Genomic DNA, 24,256 nt, shown 5'->3' with positions numbered 1-24,256 from the left:
AAAGTAATCGTAAGTGCGTAGTGTAGTTGTCGTACCGATTGGTAAACTCATGAGTGACGACCCAGCGTGCGAGATATCTCGACCGGCGACGTTAGTTAATTAATTAAGCACGATGCTTAAGAGGATGCCAAAGTCGACGATGACAAGCGTCGATAACGTAGCGACAATCCTCAAAATATTATGTTACATTGACGCGATCCCACTGCTCTTTTTGCATTTCTTGTGCATTTAAACATCTTGCGTGAACGTAAGTGCGACATAAATGTGAACGCGAGATGAATATACTGTTTTGTTTTACCATATCTAACGGAGAATCTAATCGAGATGTATGGATATTTTTCTGCAAACTTTTCGTGTTCTTTTAGGCTTCTCAGTTTCATTGGAATGATATAAAAATATTCTTTGAAATTTTCCCGATTGAAGCACTGACACATCCGGCGCGTACACTGGGAAAAAGTACTTGAAATTTTATTTGTAAGATATAAGATTTACTTCACAGAAGTTTTATTTGATAGAAATAAACCATATTTCTGTGAAATAAATCTTATATCCTATAAATAAACTTTTTTCTTAATGCACAAGCTGTAGGATTTTCGTATCAGATAAATATTTATGTTAATTCGCAGCTACAGATGTCAATTTGAAACTTTTTATCATTTCCGCTACATACTGAGCAATGCTCCTATTCATTTTCGGGCGTGCTTTTGCTGAGTAAAAACATTTACAATTCTGTGCAACCAATAAGACGTAGACCTTGCAGAAAAAAAATCAGTATTCTGTCGGTGAAATTTTCAAGTATGGCATCTTCTTAAATGAACATTTACAACAACGACTCGGAATACTTATAAATAATACCGTATGTACACGCTTTCTCTCTTTCCCTTCCTTCCCTTTTTCGTTCATCATTTGTAATTAACCGTGTAAGATGCCAAGCCGGCGTTGACGTCGATATTGGTCGCGGCGTGTCCTTGGGGAGCAACCGGAATCGCGGGCGAAGGATACGCTGCGGAGCGCAACTGCTGACCTTGATTCTGTGATTGGTATTGCGATCGATACTGCGGCTGATATTCCGGCTGGAACTTCATGGCTGCCGGCTGGTAATTGACGGGCGCGTTATACCTGAAAAGATGAGGGAATTGGGTTAATCGACTCGATTCCATTCCCGCCGAGACGCGCGACCGATTTCCCGGCAAGTTGAGCAAGTCACGACGGTACTTTCCAGTGATTCACTTGACATTTAGTACGCTCGTTATCTCTCCCCCTCTCTCTTTCTCTTTGCACTTTTCTCCCTCTCGCCGAGCTTCCCGCGCACACCGATTCAAGATGGTTCGATTGAGATAGCGGGTACGAAGAAAAATCGGCGAACTCTTGGCAAATTGTCGTGAGAAATCGAAAAAATGGGCCGAACGGCTTCTCATTGTCAAATTTTCAGCGACATTCTCACGATCGAACCTGCATTTCGACTTGAATTTGTAGGTTTCAAATACTGATCGCGGCATCGCGAAGCGAAAAGTCGACTCGGACTTCGTCGAATACGGAGAAAGCGAATTTCGTCGGAGCAGCAAATTGTTTGTTGATATAGTGACAACAAAAAGATTTGTTGGGACGGTAGAAAGATTTGTTAAGAGTATTAATTGCTATTCGCTGGATATATGGACAGTTTGGTTTGGTTATGTCAACTGAGTAAAATTTCATCGTTGTTGCAACGACGGTTTGTCATGATAGCAAAATTATTTTCTCCATGTAACAAATCTTTCCGCTGTCACTATGTTAACAAGCTATTTGCAGTTCCAGCAAAACTTTGTTCTTTACGAAGACTCTCGCGTTGAAAGTAAGGTCGAGAGCGGGCGGTGTCAAAGTTCATTCCGATACTGCACCTTGTCGGTTGATTGTAAGTTGGCGATGGGAACTGCTGCTGCTGACTGTAAGCGATCGGCTGTTGTTGTTGTCGTCCGTACTTAGGCGCGGGATTGTAACGTTCGCCGTTGGTGAAGCGCGGGTCGGTATGATAGACCGAGGGGTCCTCGCGGTACTGTCCGTCGTCATCGTTCGCGCCGGCGATGCTGTTGTCGGTCAAGGTCGGCGGGGGCACGTTTATCCCAGGACCGGCCGGCTCGAAGCCGCGCTTGGACGCGCCGTACTCGATCTCACGTACGTTCCCAGTGTCGTCCACGAAGCCGTACTTGCCGTAGACCTCGCCGGTCGGATACTTGGACTCGATCTTGTACGAGCCGTCCGCAGCCTCGAAGCCGTAGCTGTAGCTACCGTCCTCGTTGTGCCTGAGAAAAAATAATTTTATATTTAATAATAATAATAATAACAATTAACGTTGTATTTGGAACTTAGTGAATTTTTCTGCACGCATTTTTCTGCACGCGTTTGCCCGAGCTATATAACAATAATATCATAAAGTAACGAAGGTTGAAGTACTGGTAACGAAATGTAGTAAAAAAGCTTGATTTAATTGTTTTAGAAATATCAATGAAATATTGTTTTTACAGTAAACACAAACTAACAGTAATGTTACATCAATGTTATCATTTCTCAGTCAGAGATGTAACATGCGTTCTGCACAATAATTACACATTGCTGAGTGGAAAATAAATTACATTGTTGTAATGTTATTGTTAGTTGATGTTTATAGTTCAGTGTCTAAAAATTTATGATATTCGTTATTACATTGTTATTCTTTATGTTGTGCGTTATTTTGTCATTCCGTTGCGTTATTCGTTATTATTAATTCTTCCGACGCTGGTATTGACCATCAACAGCATTGTGTTATAATTTTTATGATAATATAATCATTACAACGCATGATACTTGAAGGTATAGTCGGTGACAAAAAGATTACGACACTTATTAATTTCATGAATTCAAGAACGAGTGAAAGTTGTGCGATCGCCCGCACGATTTTCGTGTATTCCAATTACATATCAGGCAGAAATGTGCTGCAGCCTTCTTACCGCCCACTATACTCGTTGCATTAAGTTGCGCCAAGTTCGATGACGCTTTCATGCGGTTACGTAAAACCGATATAATACTCACTTGTTTATCTGTTTTAAGATAGGTATTGGTGTCGTCACAGGATACGGTTGATTGTGCTGGGCGACCGCAAGGCCGAGGCAAAACAGCAGTAACAGCACCTGGTGACACGAATTTGCATAAAAATGTTGGCACTTGAATAGTTTTCCCAATGGCGCTCGTACGCGCATCGGCGAAAAGTCGATGCTTGAAGCGGCGCGACAATAACGCGTTCTCTTATTATCATTCCGACTTTTTTTTCTTCAACGAACAAAGAGCACTACATGAAATTTTAGCACTCCTCGACGCGTCAACCCACTTCTTCACAAGAAACGCAAACCTCGTTTCGTAAATAACAAACTGATTGCAACCTATTCAAATATTTCTTCTTAAAGAACCGTCTACTATAGTCGTGAAGTATGCATTAAGACGTAAGTAATAAGCTAATCGATCGGTTGGATTCTTACAGTCCAAGAATAATTCGACTGTGGGTCAATTAGCTTAACGTTTATGTCTCACTGCATATTTTACGGCTATTGTAGACGATCCTTAAGAAAGAGAGCGATTAAACATTATCAGTGCAGTTAAGGAGCGATTATTATAATTTTTGCAATATTTAAAATCTCTCAATCAATTAATACAAGTTCAAACACAGAGTAGAAATATTTCTATGCACTTCACATAATTATCAGATCGTTAAGATTCAGTCTTTCTCTTTAAGAATCAATTAATTTTAATTGTGTCAGCGCTCACCGCGTCACGGAGAGATAGAGAGAGAGAGAGAGAGAGTGAAATTGAAGAGAGAAGAGAAGAAGAAGGAGCGAGATGATACTCACAGGAGGACGCATGTCTGGTTGTTGATGAAGCAGAAGCGATTGTGTTGTAGGATCGCGTTTTACGCTGCGCGGGTCTACTTATATAGGTCCCCTTCGGGAGCGGCGGGGCCCGCCCATGGGCCCGACCTCCGCCTCAACCTGAACGCCGATCTGAGTACGCGTATACGCCACACAAAGAGGTTGAAAATTTCTGTTACATTTCTTACGCTCCTCCAATTTTCATTCATAATATATGGCGCAATCGCGCTCCTCGTCTTAAATCCCCGGTTGTATAACGCGCGAATTCCGGTAACGGCAACGAATTGGTGATAATAATCGGCATTTGTTGTGATAAACCCAGGCGTTCTCACGATATCCGCAGGTGAAAATTACATTATACGTAATGATTCATGAGTGTACTGCCGGTCTCCTCTGAACTTTCCAGCACGAATAGTTAAGAATGTTCGGTCGAAATTCAAAAGGGCAATCACTCTGATTTTGCGTAGCAAATGTGAGCTGTATTTCTGCTTGCTCGAATCATAAATAGCAATTATATATTTATGCAATTACAAATAGCATATCAATAAATGGCTAGGCATAACATTTGCATTTTGTGGGTATTCGTATTAATAATTATTACAATAATCGAATAAGTGAAGGTTGTGTTATAATAATTTTGCATTATTATTACTTTGCGTGTGGAGAGCGAAATTCAACCGAGAAATTATATATTACCTTGCGAGATGCATATTGCGATCGACGATAAGTAATACCATCTCGACATTGCTTAAATGACTGGCAGACATGCAACCTCAACGCGGCGTCAATGAGCAGAAGCCCTTGACCACGCAATGTGCCCTTGATTTTCGGAAATGCATTCTCTCGTGGTGTAAGGCTCTCTTGTATTTTCTTCTCAAAGTCGTCTGCGCGATCACAGAATATTATTATTCGCTGGAGAGAGTTCGATAGCGGAGACTCCCACGCCGGAGATTTCAACGCCGAGAACTCTGATGCTAGGGTTTTCATTGCGCGGACTTAACATCCGGTGCAGGTGATGAATTGCTAAATAATACTCACGATAACTCTTTTATTAATATTTTATTGATTCAATAATTAAATATATATGATGCTTTTCTTACTTATAAAATTATATATTCCGCCTGTTTAAAAAATAAAATTCTCTTATGTTGGAAGTTATACCAAGTATAGTAGGAAATTACCTCGTAGGAATTTATGTTTGTGCTCCTCTAATATAAATACTTGATTATTCATTCATATATCAAATACTATATATCAAATCATTCATTATATATATATGCTTCATTATATAAAAATGTGTTTCCTCCTTAATATGTAAGTGAATTGCCAGACTGCTGCTTGCATATGAACAAGTGGGCTTGGTCGACTAACTGAATATTTTCGCTGTGATATTGTGGGTTTGGAAAAAGCGGCGTACAATATCCTAGCAATTTCATATTTTGATTGTGCACGCGGTTATGTACGAATCGTCAGGTTAACCCAGAACTTTCCCGATCATATAAGAGAATTTCTTGACATTTAGCGTGGCAGTAATAAGGGCGATGCGGAATTGCGGCGCAACATAGTGAAGCCTACTTCGCTTTTTCCGTCTTACGACTGGTACTTTGTCCGTGAGAATACTCCGGTATGAAGATATTAACGTCGATTGCACTGATAGTTACGCCTCTAATTATCCTTTGGATTCAATAACACCGTCACAAATAATAATCCGTGCCCGGATTGACGATGTTCTTAAGTGATCGAATTTTTAGTGGAACTTAGTAAATGTCCTTCACTTTTCGGAAATTGAACCTTTTTTTCTATCATTAACCCGTTGCGGTCCGCGCTGTATTCGCGATTTCGTCCTAGCCGGTCCGCACAGATTTTGCCAATCGCTCATCCGCTTGGTACAGTTTACTTTGGAAAACATTTATGATGCTACACCTTATCTTATCTCTTTTAGCGTACGATGAAGACTCTGTCGACTCTGTCGCGTCATAGGACTTGCTGGAACGAAACGCTTACGTCGAGTGACACTCGACATAAAATCGCAACGGGTTAAATTCCCAGAAAAGTTTATATCTCGCTATTCGGACAATTTTTTCGGGAAAGTGATCTTTTTATATTGCTTTTTCTATCGCAAGAACAACGATTTATTATAAAGAAAACATCGCGACTGTAATACTTTTATAGAATATTGTGGTGAAAGTATGGAAGGACAGTGTTCCGGAATTTATATTCGAGCAATAGCAAACAAAGAGGACGGGATTCCGTCGCAATTGACTGACAGCCGCAACTAGGGAGTTTATTGCCTATCCTATTGATCGCATGTCACACTCGTTATTTTTATGCAACATGGTTGCGTGTATCGTAAGGTGTAATTCTTACGCGACGGTTTGCCACGTGGATGATCATGCCGATGAAGACAATGAACATCCGCTTTCCGTAAAATTCCGCAAATCGGTATGGCAATTCCAAGACCAAAAGTAATTTCAATTCCGTTATTCCGCTATTCGCTCGCAACATCGATCTATTGCGTACGACCATTTCTTAATAGATATTGCATAAGTATGATTTAAGAATATTCCGTTCGTTGCGTTTCTAATGTTTAACTATTATAACATTTCTTTTACAGTACTATAAATAAATTTGTTTTTGGCAGAGCATATTTGAGAGAGAAATGTTACTCATTTTTAAGATAATAATAAAACACCTTTAACAATGACGTTATACTATTGTAATTAATATTGTTTGATTAATGAAATTAATAAAGCCCGAGATGAATGAAGTTAGGTTTGAATTCAAGATGACGATAAATAATTTGCACCAGACGTCGGATCTATCAGTTATCTCCTTAACATTTCAAATTCGATCATATTCCCAATGTCAAGTTTTTAAATTCAATATTACTTAATTTCACCGCTAAACATCCCTGGATATGTAACTCCTACCTACCTTCACTACGTGCATATTTATTCAGATTACCTTGAGACTTGTCCTACTTGAATTTTAAATGTTCAGTATAATGCAATTCTTGGTTACTAAATATAGACTAAAGTTTAATTCTGTTCGGCCATACGACTGAAAGATAAATAAAGGAACTTACTTGATGCATCTTTGTATTATTTAAAAATAAAAATTACTTTCGACTTAGTCATATTGGCCGGAAATAAGAAACAATTCTTGACTTGACGTTGAATTTCTTTCTTCGACAGGTTTGTAAACATTATTTATTTATATCACCAATAATAATTTATCATTTATTAAATAGATACGAGGAGAGATTCAAAGTTGTTGGATTATTTACAGTGCTTTTAATCGATTATCAGAAATTACTATTGTTTTAAACGATGTTTCTCTCATGCAGGATCGTCCGTCTCTAGTGTAGATAACATTGGGTCGCTACTATGTGCGACCGTCAATGTCTTTTGCATACTTGGCGAGGGAGCACGAAGTTCGTCGTTGGCCTGTAAGGTATCGACACTGCGACGTCCGAGAGAACGCGGCGAAAGCACCCAGCCTCAGACTTCCACGTCAGCTTTACCGCAAGAGGCGGTCAGTTGGCAGGCTCAAGGGGTCGATTTGTATTTCTCAAACAGAAAATAGATAACTTTTAATCTAATTTTTGTCTCAGAAAAAATCGACTCTACATCCATTTATTTGTTGTGGTGAAATAGTAAAACCAGTAATGCGCTACACCGTATAAATAAAACAATGATGGTGGCATTTTTTTTTTTTTAATTTCGCAGTATTCTGAGATCTTAATTGAAATATTCTGTTTTAAATTTGAACTCGAAGGAGATCTAAGTATTCTAAATTTACATTTTCATGATACTAAGAATTAGAGCAGTCTCTCTAATAGCGGTATCTTGATGCGCGATAGCTTTCAGCCTGTCTCTTGCGATGATGAAAATGACAGCGCTCGTGCTCGTATATCAATATCCGCCCTGTTCTTCGTTTTAATTTGCGAATGTTGATTGCCCGGTCATTCCGTACTTTTCATGCGCCCGCTGCGCGCGCTCGCCTCGCGGGTATGATATACGAAATTGAAGCGTCACATAAAACAGATTAAGCTGACGTATAATGAAAGGGCAATTATCATTCGCGCGCGCATTCTGTTTATTTTATCTCATCGCATGTCCCGCCGTACGTATCTCATGCGCGCCCGTTAACTCCGAACGCCATAAGCGTCAAAGTGTCGTCATATTAAAAAATTAAGCGGCCTGGCATCGGTGCGCGCATCTCGTTTCGACGGAGAGAATTGGCGTCGGGCGAAGCAACGACGGTCGCGGGAAAGAATGACTCCGACGGTGAATATTCGGACTTCTCATTCGCTCCTCTCCACTCATTTTCGCGAAGGATTCCAGCCGGCAAACTATCGCCTTCTCTCGCAATTCGTTACAATTGCACGACGTTATCCTTGAACAGAAGAAAACGCGGGGAGAAATATTTCTGCTCTTGTAAGCGAAACCATCGCATATGTACTCGTTGCGATAAATTTTTAACTTAACGAGAGAATTAACGAATTATTTGTAATTCGAGCAAAAACAGTTTCACTGTCACGCAGAAACAGTACTGCTAGATTCAAAATGATTCATGCATGATTTAAGAAGTTGCCTTCCCCTTCCTCGGTGACGTCGGTGTTAACGTAAATCAAAAGGTAATGATCCCCGGACATAACTTCTGGGTAATTACGATTTTGTATCTATCTCAAGTAGCAGCGTGTGGCGAGCCAAAGAAGAGATGGTAGCCCGGGCTCGATTACTACATGAGAGAGAGAGAGAGAGAGTTTCGACCCATGTGAGCACGGCGCCCGGCGTCGTAATTAACCGTATAACACGGCGGCTCGATTAACATTGTGGCCATGCCAGTTGCATGATTTCTCAGTAACGAGTCAGGTGCCATTTATTCCTGTATCGTCGACGGCCATCTGCGGCGGCGGCCGACGTATCGCCGGCGTAATTTACAACGGCGCGAGCGTAAATAACGAAAATTTCCGACACTGTTGAAGGGGGCTATCTTCAAGGTTCCCGTATCGGAGATAATACTAACCGGAGCTACAATTACTCGTCGTTGGTCAGCACTCGAATCAAGGATGAATCACACGGAGCGGCGGAGGCGGCCTCTGCGCGGGCCGGTCTCCTCGGAGACCTTTATTCAAATTATTTCGTCCCGATACATCATAATCGGGAGCCAATTATTGTTCGGCCCGGGACAGACGCGGTATTTCGTTTGTAATTAAGTCGCACCTGCGTTTCAATGCACCGGGCGCGCGCTCGCGCAAATAAACGAGCCTTCGCGCGAGCGCGCCGTCGACGATATATCAGTACCGATTCGCGCGTTTATGAGGTCGCCAATTAGAGGTTGTTAATCGCCCGAAAAAGATGTCAGTTGCGCGCGCACGCACTCAGTTGAAAATTTCCAGATGGATTCTCACGGAACTCATGGGAATTGATATAGGATATTAAAAATCCATATAGGGATTTTATGGTGAGAATCCATATAGACATCCACATGGTGTGCAAAAATTCATACAGGATTCCACATGGATTGTTACATAAGTTTTTCGCGCAGATGCAATCATGGGATTCCATATAGATTTCTTATATGGATTCCCATCTAGTATTTTTTCAATATAATAGAATCCATAATTATTTTGGGGTGTCGGACTAAATCCCAATTAATTCCCGAGAAATTTTGGGGCTTAGAAGTTCCTAGAAGCTCCAAATATCTTAAAAAATAATTACTTGCAAGAGAAAATATGTAATAATTTTCACAAGACTATCATATATTCTGATAAAGAAGTTCTTCTGGTTTCCATCCATGCACATAAATTTTAATTTTACACTTTCAAGCAAGACTTTAAAGCCCAAAAACGAAATGGTACATCGATTTTCGTGCTTTTCCTTTACGTCACGAAACGTTCATTGCGGAATGAAAGAAAGAGAAGACAGGAGGAGACTTTTATCGATCCGTTCGCGGCATGGCCATTTCGGGCCGTCGCGCGTGGGCGTTTATCGGTTGTAAATAAAACTATACACGAAATTCTCGTTGTGATAAATCAGAGCGTTTACGATTCCGCTTGCCTGCCAATTAGGGATTATTAGACGGTTACAAGAGCGGCTTTGGCGCCTGAAACTGATAAAATGCACACTGCGTGTGTCGCGGAGGGACAACGTAATTCTCGTTAAGAGGCCCTTTAAATCCATTTAGTTCGGCTTACTTTGTGATCGCGGCTTATTTTGTGTTTACTCGGAGTGAAAATTGCCGCGAATCACGCAAGAATGGGAGTGATGACGCATAAATTTTCCATCGCACGCAATTAAAGCGCCGGATTTCTTTCGTTCGAATATCATAGAAGTAACGTACGATACGGTAAACCATCATCGTTGCACCGGTAATTTCGTACATGTTCGATTAGGCTCGCATTGACAACGATTACATCGCCAGGGAATTACGGGGCCATGAAACGCCGAAATTACGATTATTGCTCGCGCCTCCGTCCTCGCGACGCAAATAATGTAAGAAAAATTGTCCCGTATTATCATACGAGTCTTAGAAGACTTGAACGGATTTAAACACGATCATGTAAGCTTTTTCAGCCGTCCTAGCCATCCCGCGGCATTCAAGGAATATATGCTCTTAACGATAGTCTCTCTCTCTTTCTCTCTTTTTCTCTTTTTCCCTCTACGTATAAAACGAAATTCTTGTCTGTCGAACACTATAAAATTTCATTCCAACAATTTCAGATAGGCCATTAAGTTCACTGACGACTTGAATTAACGTGTTGCAGCACAGAAGGCCCGAGAATATATGAATTTAAATTACAGAATTCCTCCTTATTCTGTTTTCGTTCTCTCTACTGAAATTTATTCGTTGCAGACCGTTTCCTTTAGCACTGCACACAAATCTAAATGTGTGGTAAACATATACTTGTGTAAAATTAGATGTGTGATTTGATTTTCCATGTAAAAATCGCGTACTTCCCCGTATAAAATAATAGATTCACACATTTAAACGAGTAATTTCATACATTTCACCGTGTGTAATGCGATACATAGTACAAAGTGCGTAAAAACGTATACTTCCGATTAATGTAAATGTGTACATAGTGCACACATAAAACGACTTCGCACATTTAGGTCCTTGTATATATAATTCTTACGTTAATTATGAGGAAGTGTATGTTAATTCGGCTAGAAAATTCTTAGCGTTTTTCGATAAAAGTTCAGTAAAAAGATTTTTTTCTTCCAACCAATAATATTTAATTTTTTATGTTCTCTGTAATTACTATGCAATTACTCTGTAAAACGAGTCTCAAAATTTTTATGCTACAAGTTATTTTGTTTCACTTTGGCCATTTTTTATTTTTCGTAGCTTGGAAAAATATTTACTTAAAAATTATTTAACGTTCGATTATCTCAGTATAAGAGACACACTAGATTCTAAATTTCGACTCAATCCCATTCTCAATGAGCTCATCAAACGTCTGTTAAAGTCGGAAACATCCTGTTATAGTTATTGTCCTGTCAATAGTTATCAGATAATGATTTCACACATACCTAAAAATACAAGATGATACTAGAAGGTCGTTCTAGCGCGACACCGATGAAAATTCGGTTACTTTGCGCACAACGAGCCGCGTACTTTTCGCGCGTTTCGTAGTGATGACAAGAGGCAGATTCCACTTGCGCTGGAAAGACGTGCTACGCACGTCGTAATGCTTTTGTCGCAAAATTGCCAACGATGTGGTATACACGTCGTCAGGCAATTGTCACAGAAACGACGTGCGTGGCACGTCGGCTGAGATTCTTTGCCAGAGCACTGATTCTCATTGCACTGCATAGCGTACAGTTGTCAATATATAACCTATACTCTAAATTAGTTTAGAAGATATAAGTCTTTCTCCGATTTCTCTAAGGCATCGAACACTGTGTGACGAGTTACACTGGACCGTTCTGGCACACGCGTCTGTGAATTCGTCGCGAGCGTAAAGTAGAACGCACCCTAGGATGGCCAACGATCATTCCGCTAGAGTTCCTTGACCTGCAACATCAAGCTACGGTTCCAACGTCTAATTGGTCACACGGAAGTCGTCCGTGAGGCGTCACTACGGTAGCCTGCTGTGAAGGGATACTTGTCGGCCATCTAGTCGTCGATACGTTGGCGCCAAAAGTACGCGCGCAAAGTGACCGAAGTTTTCGTCGTTATCGCGTTAATCAACACTTGTTCATGCGAATCGATTGAAAGCGCGTCGTTCGTCGGCTCGAAACGATTCGGTATGGTCAAACGTCTCACGACGCGCGAGAATACCATAACAACGGGCAAAAAGTGCTGTTTCGCCTGCCGCCAATCGACAAACGTGAGCCCGTCGACAGCGCGTTGTAATAACAATCAACACTCTGAAAACACTCGGGTCCTTCAAGGCAGTCAAACATAACCTCGTGCATTACAGACCCTTCTGAGTGTTTCCGTTCGCTGGTATTCTGAACTCTAGGTCTGTTCGTTTTCGCTGCACTAGTTGAAGCGAGACAAGTATATGTTTTTTCACTTCAACTTATTGCACTAGTTCAGCGGTGCAGCGAAAATCAATAGACCTGTTTCATTGATAAAAGTGCCTCTTGTGTTCACGCGAGTGCCATGAATGAATATCTGGAATATTACAATGGAACAGGAGCCAGGATGCTAAATCGGAATGGACAGTGATATATTCAGTGATATATATTATCACATATTTCCAGGTATGTAAAAGCATTCATGTACAAGTAATTTTCGATGTTAACAGATGTTCGACGAATTTGTCGAGAATAAAGAAATGTTCGATTCGAAATTTAGACTGACATTTATAATGTATCATCATTTAACAAATAATAGTAATTATAGTTTCATTAATCTGCGATTATTCGTCTCTCTCTTTGTATTTATTACATTATCTTACAAGAAATATGAATCCAAGTGATTGCGCAAACACTTGAATTTACAGTAAAGCCCGAGTCATTCGCGATTCTTTATTCTTATTCTTAAACGCAAGGCGCGTACCAAGGTGATTGGATTACTTTTATTATCGTCGATTTTGATCTCGACTAATTAACTTCCAACCACCTTCCACGATTTCTTCACGAGATCTCGTTAATTAGAGAAATTTTCGCGACCGTTCGCGAATTTCGAAAACGAAACGCACGGTATGACAACTGATGTCACGTGGAGTGTGAGACACATTTCTAAGAAAGATGGCTTTTTAATATCCTCGCTCCGCATTAACGGCGCATTTCGGAGCGAGAATATCCTGACAGTGCATGGACATATTTATCTGTGGATTATCCTAATTAATTGTTACGCGTTACCGCCGCCTCCCTACGATCATTGTCGCCGCGGGTGATTATCGTTTGATATCGCATTTTTCGTGTAGGGGACGTCCTATTTTAAGAATATATTATCTCGATTTGCTCGACGATCTTACCTAAGGGCTCCCTCTCGAGAGCGCAGCGCTACTTCACTGTCGCCGATAAGCATCATTTTTGTCAAATTGAAGGAGACACGTTGTTATATCTAGTCTCTCCGCTGCCAATTAACTTAATTGAAGTTTTACTTTATCCAGCACCTTGCCCGGCATTTCATCCGCTAAAACAAATCGTCCGGAGTGACTTCGCCTGATTCCGCAATATATTTTTCGCGAGCGGCAACAAAGAGTGAGGTGACTGCAAAATTTAAGAAGCTTAACGCCGAACACGTCTTCAAGATCGTCTGGCACAGGCGTTTTGTTTCACCAAGTACCTCATCTATCACCTGCAAACGAGAAATCAAGGCAATCCGCTGACGTGCCGTTCTTAATTTGCTTGGATATAAATGGATTCGTGTAACCGAGAGAAAATGGAGAGACAGAGGGAGAGGAAGAGAACGAGAGAGAGAGAGAGAGAGAGAGAATGCAACGTGGCGTAGATAAGTCGTTAAATGTGTACACTTTTTGCCAATGATTTTGCTACATATGTGAGAAAGAACGCGGAGCTTATCCTCGCGCTGATTGCGCTATGTAAATCGAGCTCTCGTCCAATTAGTTCTCATTTGGGCGCGCGTCCTTTGGCGTGACGTGCGTTATTGTGCACGTCAAAGACAAACATCTCAGCGTTTAACGTACAAGCGCAATGAAAGGGAAGCGTTATTCACGGAATAGATAATGATGCGATGATTAACGTCACACGAGATTAACGACGGGAATAAATATGGTCTCGCGTACGTGTGAGCACGAGCGTGCGAACAATCGCGCGAGACAATGCCGCTGAAAATATATTTCCATCTCGCTTTGATATTTATGTGGAACGAGAAGAATACATTATGCTAATCGAATGTCAGGGTCAATATCGGGTATAGCCGATCGGAAAAATCGTCCAATTTTACGTCCTAGGGCGGTATTCTTAGTCGGATCTTATATTTAAGATCGTCTCAAGCTTATCTTCAGATACTATACGTATCGTTTCATTAGCTATGAAACATCTGAAGTTGATAAGCATCTGATGAACTTGAAACGATCTTAGAAGGAAAGCACAAAAAGTGATATCGGTATGACAAACCGACATACTCATTTTTTCTTCATACATATTTTTCAGCTGTCAAGTACCAAACTCTGCTGAATAGTACATGAACTTTGTCTACTGTGCCTGTAAAAACACGTACTCAGGCTGGTTACGCGCGCGTTCTCACTGTCACATATGCCTTTGCAACGGCAACCCGGCATACTGCTGAATATGCTGATGTAACACCCTGTATAGTAATCGAAAGTGATCGTAATAGTTGGGGCTGAAGTAATAGTTTCTGTTTACAAGCGCGTATGGTTGTGATATACATAATAAAAAACAGAATATATAAGATTAAGATAACACGTAAGGATATATAATAAATGTATGAAGCATTGTAATTTCGATGCTTTTATATCATTTCTTATTATAATTTCCTGGTATCATGGGGATATTATATATGTCAGTTTTATATATTTTTTTTCAAAGCGTCATTTCTCTAATCTCATAAAAAGTAGTTATTCGCAAGACAATATGTAATAATTTTCATAAGATTATCATTTTGATAGTGAGGTGTTACTAGTTTATATACATACACATACATTTTAATTTTAATAAGGCTTTAGAGCTTACAAACCAAATGGGATGTCAATTTAGGTGCATTTCTTCTATAAGATCGGACCATGAATACCAATACCCTACATGGAAAAGAAATTAGTGTTAAATCAAGAATAGATATTCTTATATATAAGTAAGAATACTATAATTTTCTTAGAAAATTTTTAATCTTGAATTAAGTTCAAGTAATACTTGAATCACTATAAATTCAATTAAACTAAAAATCTTCCAAGAAGTTTATGCTATTCTTGTTTATACGTGAAAATATCAATCTTCTTTCCGTATAGTCCGTCGTAGTTGGACTCAAATGACAAGTCGCTCCGGTGCTTTACCGGGGAGTCACGAGCTACCGAGGAGCTGTGAAAAAAGAACGATAAAGGAGCCAGCATTATGCAAATCGAATACGGCCGAGGCGTGTTGTTCGAGCTTCAACGCGGCTTGAAAAATCATCCGCGTCGATCCTAAAGAAATTTGACCCGCCGAGGAGGTCGTGCCTCCCGCTTCGTCGGGGTGTAGGTTGACCGGTTGACCTTGCGAAAAATGCAGCTACACGCGCGCCTTCCGAACAGAGGGACAGTCCGAATTATGCGGAACACAACACCACGGTCACGGAAACTGGACCAGCCGTGTTGCCCGACGTGGCTTGACATGTTAATCCCCGCGCGAGGAGTATAAATATGCGTGATCGGGAGAGCGGGTCGAGAGACACGCTCAATCGGCGATCGCAACGTGCGATTACGCGAATTAGTTTCGGGGATCGGTAATTGGAGGGAACGCGGCTCACAAAACGTAGGCGCACGTAGTCGAGAGCGTGGCGGCGCGTTTTGCAAACCCTGCTAAATCGCTCGGTGTCACTCGCGAATTAAATCTCGCGGCAATTTTTTATTGTATCTCGCGATTATCGTAGGATGCTTTAATTCTGGGACTTAATTGGAGTTGTGGATATATTAATACGTACGAAAATGTCGAGGTCGCGATAACCCTTATAAGCGGTCAAACCAGCCATGAATATTCCGCACATTCCGCGCGTTCCGACCAGTCATCCGTTATTCATCTTCATGGAGCAGCTGATATCGATTTTTAGAATCCGATTTTATTTTTCGCTCTCTAAAGTATAAGTATGTGTGTTACAGTAATCAGCTGATAATAACAAATTGCTGGCTGGTCTCGAGGAAACTCGTATCCTCGTGTCAGTTAAACATTGTTGAAATGTCGAAACCATTCTCTACATGATTTATCAGTTGGAGCATTGTCACCATAAACTTCTACAAGCTTCAGCTGCACTTTTCTTCCAATTAAAGCAGAAAACTAAAACCTCCCGCAAATGCTGCTTAGTTAACACAAAATTTGACATATTCAACACAGTCAAAAACAGGGGTTTTGTATGAAACTCAAAGCGATATAAACTGAATATTATTGACAGATGTCTAACCTCTCTGAAACCACCGAAATCAGCTGTCATTATGAAACATTCATAACAGTCAAAGCCATCTTTTAAAAACGGACCGAACTAATTCGTACTCCTAATATGTGTATAAAAGCGCATGAATTATAGATTTACGAGTCGCTCAGAGCGTGTGTGAGACGTGTTGAGAAGCTTTCGTATTTTCACTTTGTTGACATTTATTCATATAGCTAATCAGGGAACTTGCTTTCTGTTTCAGATTTGTGGGAGCTTATGACAACGCAAGGTTGCAATTTCGGTGGATGCAGATGCCGTACCGGAGGATCCGGTTCGGGCCGAACAGGGTTGGCTCGAAGGTACGTTCAAAGACTTCCCGTACCCTCGTATTTAAATATTCGCGATTGAAAACTGGGATATAATTATCATATAGTATCAGGGTAAAAGTCGTCATCTCATCATGATCGTTAAGAGTTAATACATTTGCATTCACTCTTTTTTTCGTTAAACCGTTATTTATAGTCCACCAGTATATAATCGGACAAACCATACTTTTTTATTTCAGCTGAACCGGCCCTGAATTCCTGGTATTTCGGTGAGTCAGAAAAATGGGTACGAAAAGTGAAAGGTGATGGTTATAAAGATTTAAGGTGATAGGTTTGTTGGTAGTTAATACAAGTTTGTACAATCTCATCAAAGCGATTTACTTCATTAGCTCGTAGGTGTTCACATGCCGGGTTTTGCATATTTATGTTTAAGCCTTTCATCAAGATATATTGCTCGAAATAATTAAGAAATCGTTCCTTTAAATGATTGTGTTATTTGATAGATATTATATAGATATAGAAATTAACGCATCGAATATTTCTTTCTTAAAAATATGTCCACTCTTAATATTTTTTTAATTTTCTACAACAAGCTTATTTATATAAATATTTTGACACGTCGACATTTGATTTGAGGTACAAAATTATTTGACTGAATTATTTATTCAATATAATCCTTTAATTGTTTCAAATTGTGTGAAATACGCAATAAAATTGCGTCACAATATTTGGACAATTTACTTCATTTATAAAACATATCGCGATAATCAATTTTCGAAATTTTTTTTAACGTAACGGCTTGTGTGTCGTTTTAGTCGAGATTATCTTTAAATTTGATATATTTATCCTTTACTTTAAAGAATTCTTACGAGACAAGAATCTCGTTTACTGACAAAGTACAATCATCCGCAAAAAACGGGATGTTTTTCTTCATTCTCAGCTTTATTGAAAGCATCGTGAATTTCTGTTCGTGATTGCTTACACGCGATTCATGACTCGCAAATATGTCTTCGAAGCACGGAAACTTATCACGTTTATTAAGTCGTTAAACGCCATAAAAAAATGCTCGTGATCGCAAGCATCGTGCAATGTAATGAAATGATGGAAAAGTAATCGACATGGGACAATGACGAGACTGGATGTTGTACCTGGATTGTACATGGTTGGAAATTAATACGCAATGGTGAGTACATAATTTAAACGTTCACGAGGCGTTATATTACATAATACATGTTTAGACATAAATTGTATCGATCTCCGAAGAGCAAAAGTAATTAACGGCACACAATGACGTGTGCTTGCAGTGTTCGGTTAATAAAAATTGTAATACTCGATCAACCACACTCCACTTAAAAGAAATTGTCATTCAACATGTATTATTTTCAATCATTTCCGCGGCTAATGATATGCAAAGCGTTCTGAACACATTGAATGTCACAAGACGGCCATCAATTCTCGCTTAATGAAAAAATGAGTAACGAAGCAACGAGAAATATTAAACGGAATATTCATTAAGACTGATGGATAGTTGTCGACAGGCAAAACGAGCTCGTGATCGAATAACAGCGTAATTAATCGTGCTGCCGGAATTTGCGTAAAAGACATCTGTCATTTTGACGTGGTATGGAGATTTATGATTCCGCGTGAAGCGAACATCGCGCCACTTCAATTATCGCGCGAGCATTGGGATTTCTGGCAGACATGTTCTCGCCAATTTGCGAGCGTAATGGTTGGCAGCCTCGAGATTCTTTCTAGCTTTTGCCGTGGTAGGACGCATTTGCGTCGTCCGGATAAAATTGTCCAATTTGTACGTGAGAATCTAACGTGTGCGGATTATCTTTTCCTTCTTAACTTTGCGTTCCGTATTAGTAGAACAACACTACAAAGCTTGATTTTTAATTTATTTAATTGATGACTTTTGAACGTATTCTATTGATATACTAACAATTTAAGATAAAGGTGTTCATCATGTATTCCATCAGGTTGTCCGGGTATGTCGGTCTTAGTGCTTATCCTCTGAAAAAAAATAAGATAAGGATGTAGACGTGTTACGTTTGCACAATCGACCTCGCCGTAGCGATTTCCACACGAAATCAGGGAAACAGAGGCGCGGGAGGACCTTGGTTGGAATGTACGGCCGAAAAGCCGTGGAATTCCAGCGCGAATTCTATTTTGGTCGAAAGGGTCGCGTATATTACAAGGCAACGGCGGTTTCTCCAAGTCGGAGGTGGAGCTTCGCTGGATCTAATCGCGGATGTTAAAAGGATCTCGGGGGACTGGAGGAAGGTTTATCGACACTTAGCCCGATCCGCCACCCCCGACATTCCCGTTCCACGGGCGGGCGTCGGTACTATTTATAGAGAAACGGGACACACGTGGAAGAACAAAAATTTGCCGTTTCGCCTGTGGTCGCGTAAAAGCCGATGACACCCACGACGGCATAAGGCGGATTCAAATTACTCCCCGTCATCGTTGACCTCCGTGGCAACGCACTTCCCTTATTCCGTTGTAGGAAAAAAAGTATCATTTTTCCGAGGCGACGGGCGCAGCAAATTTCCGATTTAATCGACGCCGACCGCGATATTGATTACAGTTGTAGGTTACTCCGTATCGTTTCTTCACGCGACCACTCCTCGAAGGAAGCAGAGTACGTTGAACTTCGCGTTTTACACGAAAGTTTGGAAAGTCTGCACTTCTTTCTCGTGTTTATATGCAGGAACTCAGTGAAAAAAGTTAATAATTGTGACTTAACTTAATTACTTAAATTAGTTAACTTGTAAATTGAATTAATTAATTTAAAATTTGTTAAGTTTAACTTATGAATTTTTTTATATAAATTAAAATTAAGCAGTATTAAAATCATTGCCCAAGCTCCTAACGACATAAAGTGAGAAAAATGAAAAATAATGCCAGCGAATTTTCCAGGCTCTTTGACTGCTAGTGTTTTTTTTGTATAGTATATTCAGAACAAAACAGTCGGCATCACGGTACTTTCTTATAATAGGTCTTTTCTTAATTTAGTGTAAGTTTAATCTACGATTAAATTAAAGTTAATTATGCGAAAGAGCATATATATGTATACATATGTGCATGGCTTTACATAATTAACTTTTAATTTTGATAAATTAACTTAATACGGACTTAGTTTTTAATTAATTTAGTTCTGATTCAGGTAAATTTTAATATAAATAAATTAATTCTACAAAGGCCGTTAACTTTTAATTCTGCCTTTGTGTGTATGTGTGAACTTAGTTGAAAATAAAAATCAACTTAGCCGACCCTGCTCACATGTAAATTTTGCGATGTATTTCAGTTGTACCGCTCGTTAATTCTGACCGCTCTCGATATATCTCAATACGCTCGATTCTCCGACAAGCAACTCGGACATCCTGTATTAGCCGTGTGTTGCTGCACAATCAACATATTATTTCATCCGAAATGCTACGAGCCGTGTTCGTTATTATCGGGCCGGCTGCAATCTTAATATCAATCTAGTCGGATCCCCGAGCGAACCCGCCACCGTCTTACGCGGCCGTTGAAACGCGAAAACGCACAATGCAAAATATCGCTTTTTGCGCGCGCTTGCAGGTTAATTTTAAGAAGGCGCCTCCATTTAGAGTGGCCTTGCGGTGGCGGCTGCTGCTCCGACGCCGCGATTTAACAAACTCATTTCCATTTATCATGATGTTTACCGAAACGACAAGGCCGTCACGAGCATCCCGTCGCCTCCCCTACTCGCTCGTCGATTTTATTAACGGCACGCTACGCGCCCGGTGAAACGCGCGCGACGTGATTGAACGCCATGCGCATCCATTACAAACCCGGCCGCAATCTTAATACGGATCTCTGTCTGAAAATTGCCATCGATCTGCGCCGACCCCCTGCCCCCCGCTCCCGAAGAACCGATAAAAGTCGCGCGGGAACTCTCTTACGTTGCGAATAAATAGAGCGTGCGCCGCAGCATTCGCTTTCTCTCCATTAGAACTTGATCTCCGAGGAATTCGCGTATGTTTCGGCGAGGGAAAGAAATAGTCCGATAACTTTATCGGGATAAACTGCGATTTACGCGAACTCACATCGAGAGGAGCGGCGACTGGATAAAATTGCGAAGCGATAACGAACCGCTCGAGTTTTTCGCGTAGTTATCTAACAGCCACTCGTGCTTGCCTCGATATATATAAATTTATCCATCAGTGTGCCCTTTATTTATCCGCGCACGGGATTCTCGTTGCAACGGCAATTGTACGAAACGCGCGCGCGCACGAAGATACAGCTATCCGGTTAAACACCGAGCGCTAATCTTAATGTCAATCTCCGGCCCGGAGCCTGCTACCGTCTTACGTGGGAGACTCACAAATGAAAAGTGTCACGGGACCGAGCGGTACACCGTGCCGGGGCTCGCCGTCTCCGCGCCGATTAATTTCAAGAATGCACCGCCATTTATAACGAGCCGGCGTCTCGCTCGCTTACAGATAGCGACCTCGTGTGCAACCGCATCGCGTATGCGTCATCATTTCTCATGCACAACTGGCTAAGTGCGACGCGTTACCGACGGTGTACATAAGAATGCTCGCGTGGATCCTGAATGCGGTGGCTGTGACGAAAGGGCGAAGACGTTGTTCGTTTCTTAAAAAGGACATGTGAATTTCATCGCCGCCCCTTTTCCCCGATACCGGCCAGCCATCTCAATGCGGTTTATTTTGACGGTTAACATCGGTAACTGTCATTGAGGAGGAATTAAATATCATAAAATGTAAAATATGTTATATTTTCTTTTGTAATATATATATAACATATATGTGCGTAACATCGGTTGACGGTAACAGTTTTAGTGCTTTTCTTAATTTCCCGAAATATTTCTAGGAAGTGGTTGTGCGTGGCGAGAGAAAAACAATTTTGTCGCATCAGTTAATGGAAATTATTTTCGTAATGATTGGAATGTTGATTCATTTGCTTATGATTGCCTGTAATTTCGAGAAACAGACAAACAGACTCTCACTCACTGTCGTGCTCTTTACCGTAGTTACTTGACGCAATGTCATCCGAAAATCCGGCACGTTGCGTCATAAAAATTGTCAACGTTTCGCAGCGATTCGTACAGTTTCACGAGCCATTTGAGGCCAGGGCGGGTGTAATTAAGCCACTTCCTGCTGAATCATCGCATATCGATACGTGGATGTACGTAAAGCGAAAGTTTCTCTGAATGTCGTGTTGATCAAGGTCACTCTCGCGTCAGAATTATATAATGCAGCGTCCTATTAAAATTGCGTGCATATGGAAATGCCTGTAATTTCTTTCATTCAAGCCGAGGCTTACGCATGTTGGAACGTGCATGCGTGTCCATGAATGCGTATGAGTATGATTGGAAAACATTCTTTGAGCACACATAGCCGACAACTTCTGACTGCTGGCGATGCAATCTTCATCGAAATTGAAAAATTCTTACCTGACATCGATTTGCTACATTTCAACAACAATTTTCCAGAATTATCCGACACGTTTCTTATTACTGCATAAATTTTATCAATATGTAATTACTTTTTATATTAAACGAGACATATTGCAACGTACACCTTTCGAAAAATTATATAGTCATATCGGGAATGAACTCTGTAAATAACCCTTATACATTAACAAATTTTACTGTAAATAATACTGTATAAATAATGGTTCATTGAAATTTTTGTGTTACTTTAACATGGGAATACGTTAAAAAAAAATAAATATATGCTAAATTAACGTATCCACTTTGATAAAATGACATACAAATTTCACAGGATTGCTATTTACACCGAATTTTTTTACCGTGTAACACTGCATAATACACGATCTTATTATTTTCCTTGAGATGTAAGTTTCTTTTCGAATATCAGCGTATTCTGGTGGAAAGATTCAAAGAGAGATTCAAAGAAACGATCATTTTACACAGTCATTCAATCTTCTTTCACGGAATTCGCGAACGCGGCGACCTTCGATGACACGCTCGATCATGCGGAATCGATTTGGAAATTCGGGAATCACAGTAGACGACGATGATTCAAAGGACGAAAATTGTCACAATCGTACATAAAACTGTCGCTATGAGACACGCTCTTTATAGCACCGGCTTCATTAGAGTTTGCTGTCGCATTGATCTTTCGACACGTCCACAACGTTAATGCGGTTTAACGGTCGTCGAGACCTTGACGCGTTTTGCAACACTGAAAAATGCGTACTCGCTAGAAACGAGATCTGTTCAACTGGAATTGCAAAATTCGTAAGAACAACCATGTCTTTTCCCATGTCTCGTACCCAGTCGTAGAAGTAACGGTGGTTGCAAACGACGCTTTCATTCAGATAAAATGATATTTCATTAAATTATGTTTATATAGGAAAAAAGCTGTTGAACTAATAAAATTTCCAACAGCAGCGTAATTGAAGTAAATCTTGACTCAATAGCAAATATCATTAAAATTATTAATTTATTTATGTTATGTATTGTTTTTATTTATGTTAATATATTATATTATATTTATGTATTTTATTTATGTTATGTATTATTTTAATTATGTTATGTATTGTTTCAATAATTAAAATATTAGTTTCAGTGATATCGTTGTTGAATCGAGAAGATTTATTTAACCCTTTGCACTCGAGGGCTCCGGAGCGGAGCCATTTGTCTTCAAATTCGAGGGCTCCGCTATGGAGACAATGCAAATAACTTTCAGTTCATAACATAAGGACAAATCGTAAAAACTATTGTGTATAGGATATTCCGCTCTTGCTATTTGCATGATTTGAGTTTGAAGAGTTTGAAGACAAATGGCTCCGCTCCGGAGCCCTCGAGTGCAAAGGGTTAAATTACGCGTGTTGTTGAAAATTCAATTGATTCAACAACACTTTTTCCCGTGTATTAAACAAACCCAAGTCAAACAAACGCGTGTACTAAATGCAGAGAAACCTTTTCCTCTGTTTAGCAAAATTTTGGTTTTCAATGCAGGTGCGAAGTATTTCTAATGTCCATTTCTAACGTCATGCTTTAAGTTTAATTGACGATTAACTCAACGGAATCAACCAATTACATTGGCCAATTAACTGAATCGATGATTAACTTATCGACGCGATCGGTCAATTCCGTTGAGTTAATCGTTGATTAGATTTAAACTATGATGGTAGAAACAATCAAAATGATGATTGACGCGTTAACCGAAGAGTTAATTACATCCCGCTTCTCATATTGAAAGTTCTCGAGAGGGTATGGAAGGTCGAAACGATAACTTCACTTTTTCGACGTAAAATTTACTCGTCCGACACTGTTTGTGATTATTCTAAAGCGTCCTCAGATCGCTTTTGGTCGGACAAAGGGAAGAGAGGAGAGAAAAAATCGTCGCGCCGTGTGTCGTTGCAAATGCCCGCAATTATTATCGCGAAGCCGGTCATCCTGCCCGCGCGCACTGAATAGGCACGTCCGTTAAAAGGGGACCTCGTTTAATAATCCTGCTAAATCCACGTCGCGCGCTCGAGGAAATAAAGTTGCGATTTAAACCGCTTGGCCGCGAGATTTAC

At 40.3% G+C, this 24,256-nt stretch overlaps 1 protein-coding gene and 1 long non-coding RNA gene across 2 annotated transcripts in view; both read right to left on the bottom strand.

Annotated features, from left to right (window-relative positions):
* Positions 1-760: 760 nt before the first annotated feature.
* Positions 761-3,869, bottom strand: LOC106741249. The gene is made up of 4 exons (XM_014613034.1): positions 3,858-3,869; positions 3,046-3,143; positions 1,878-2,279; positions 761-1,119 (listed from the first exon to the last, which is right to left on the bottom strand). Exons 1-4 carry the CDS (start codon positions 3,867-3,869, stop codon positions 903-905), a joined length of 729 nt encoding a protein of 242 aa, XP_014468520.1. The 3' UTR covers positions 761-902.
* Positions 3,870-7,595: 3,726 nt separating this feature from the next.
* The window catches only part of LOC106741252, a 55,981-nt gene continuing 39,320 nt past the window's right edge, over positions 7,596-24,256 (bottom strand). Inside the window, exons 2-3 of the long non-coding RNA XR_001374162.1 lie at positions 13,315-13,640; positions 7,596-8,273 (exon numbers count right to left, since the gene is read on the bottom strand). This is a non-coding gene — a long non-coding RNA (uncharacterized LOC106741252). The remainder of the gene's footprint in view (positions 8,274-13,314; positions 13,641-24,256) is intronic.

Source organism: Dinoponera quadriceps, unplaced genomic scaffold, assembly GCF_001313825.1.
Source record: "Dinoponera quadriceps isolate SergipeBrazil2010 unplaced genomic scaffold, ASM131382v1 scaffold654, whole genome shotgun sequence".
Classification (NCBI taxonomy): Eukaryota; Metazoa; Arthropoda; class Insecta; order Hymenoptera; family Formicidae; genus Dinoponera; species Dinoponera quadriceps.
Note: the sequence above shows the minus strand (reverse complement) of the source record. Positions and strands in the feature narration are given on the sequence as shown.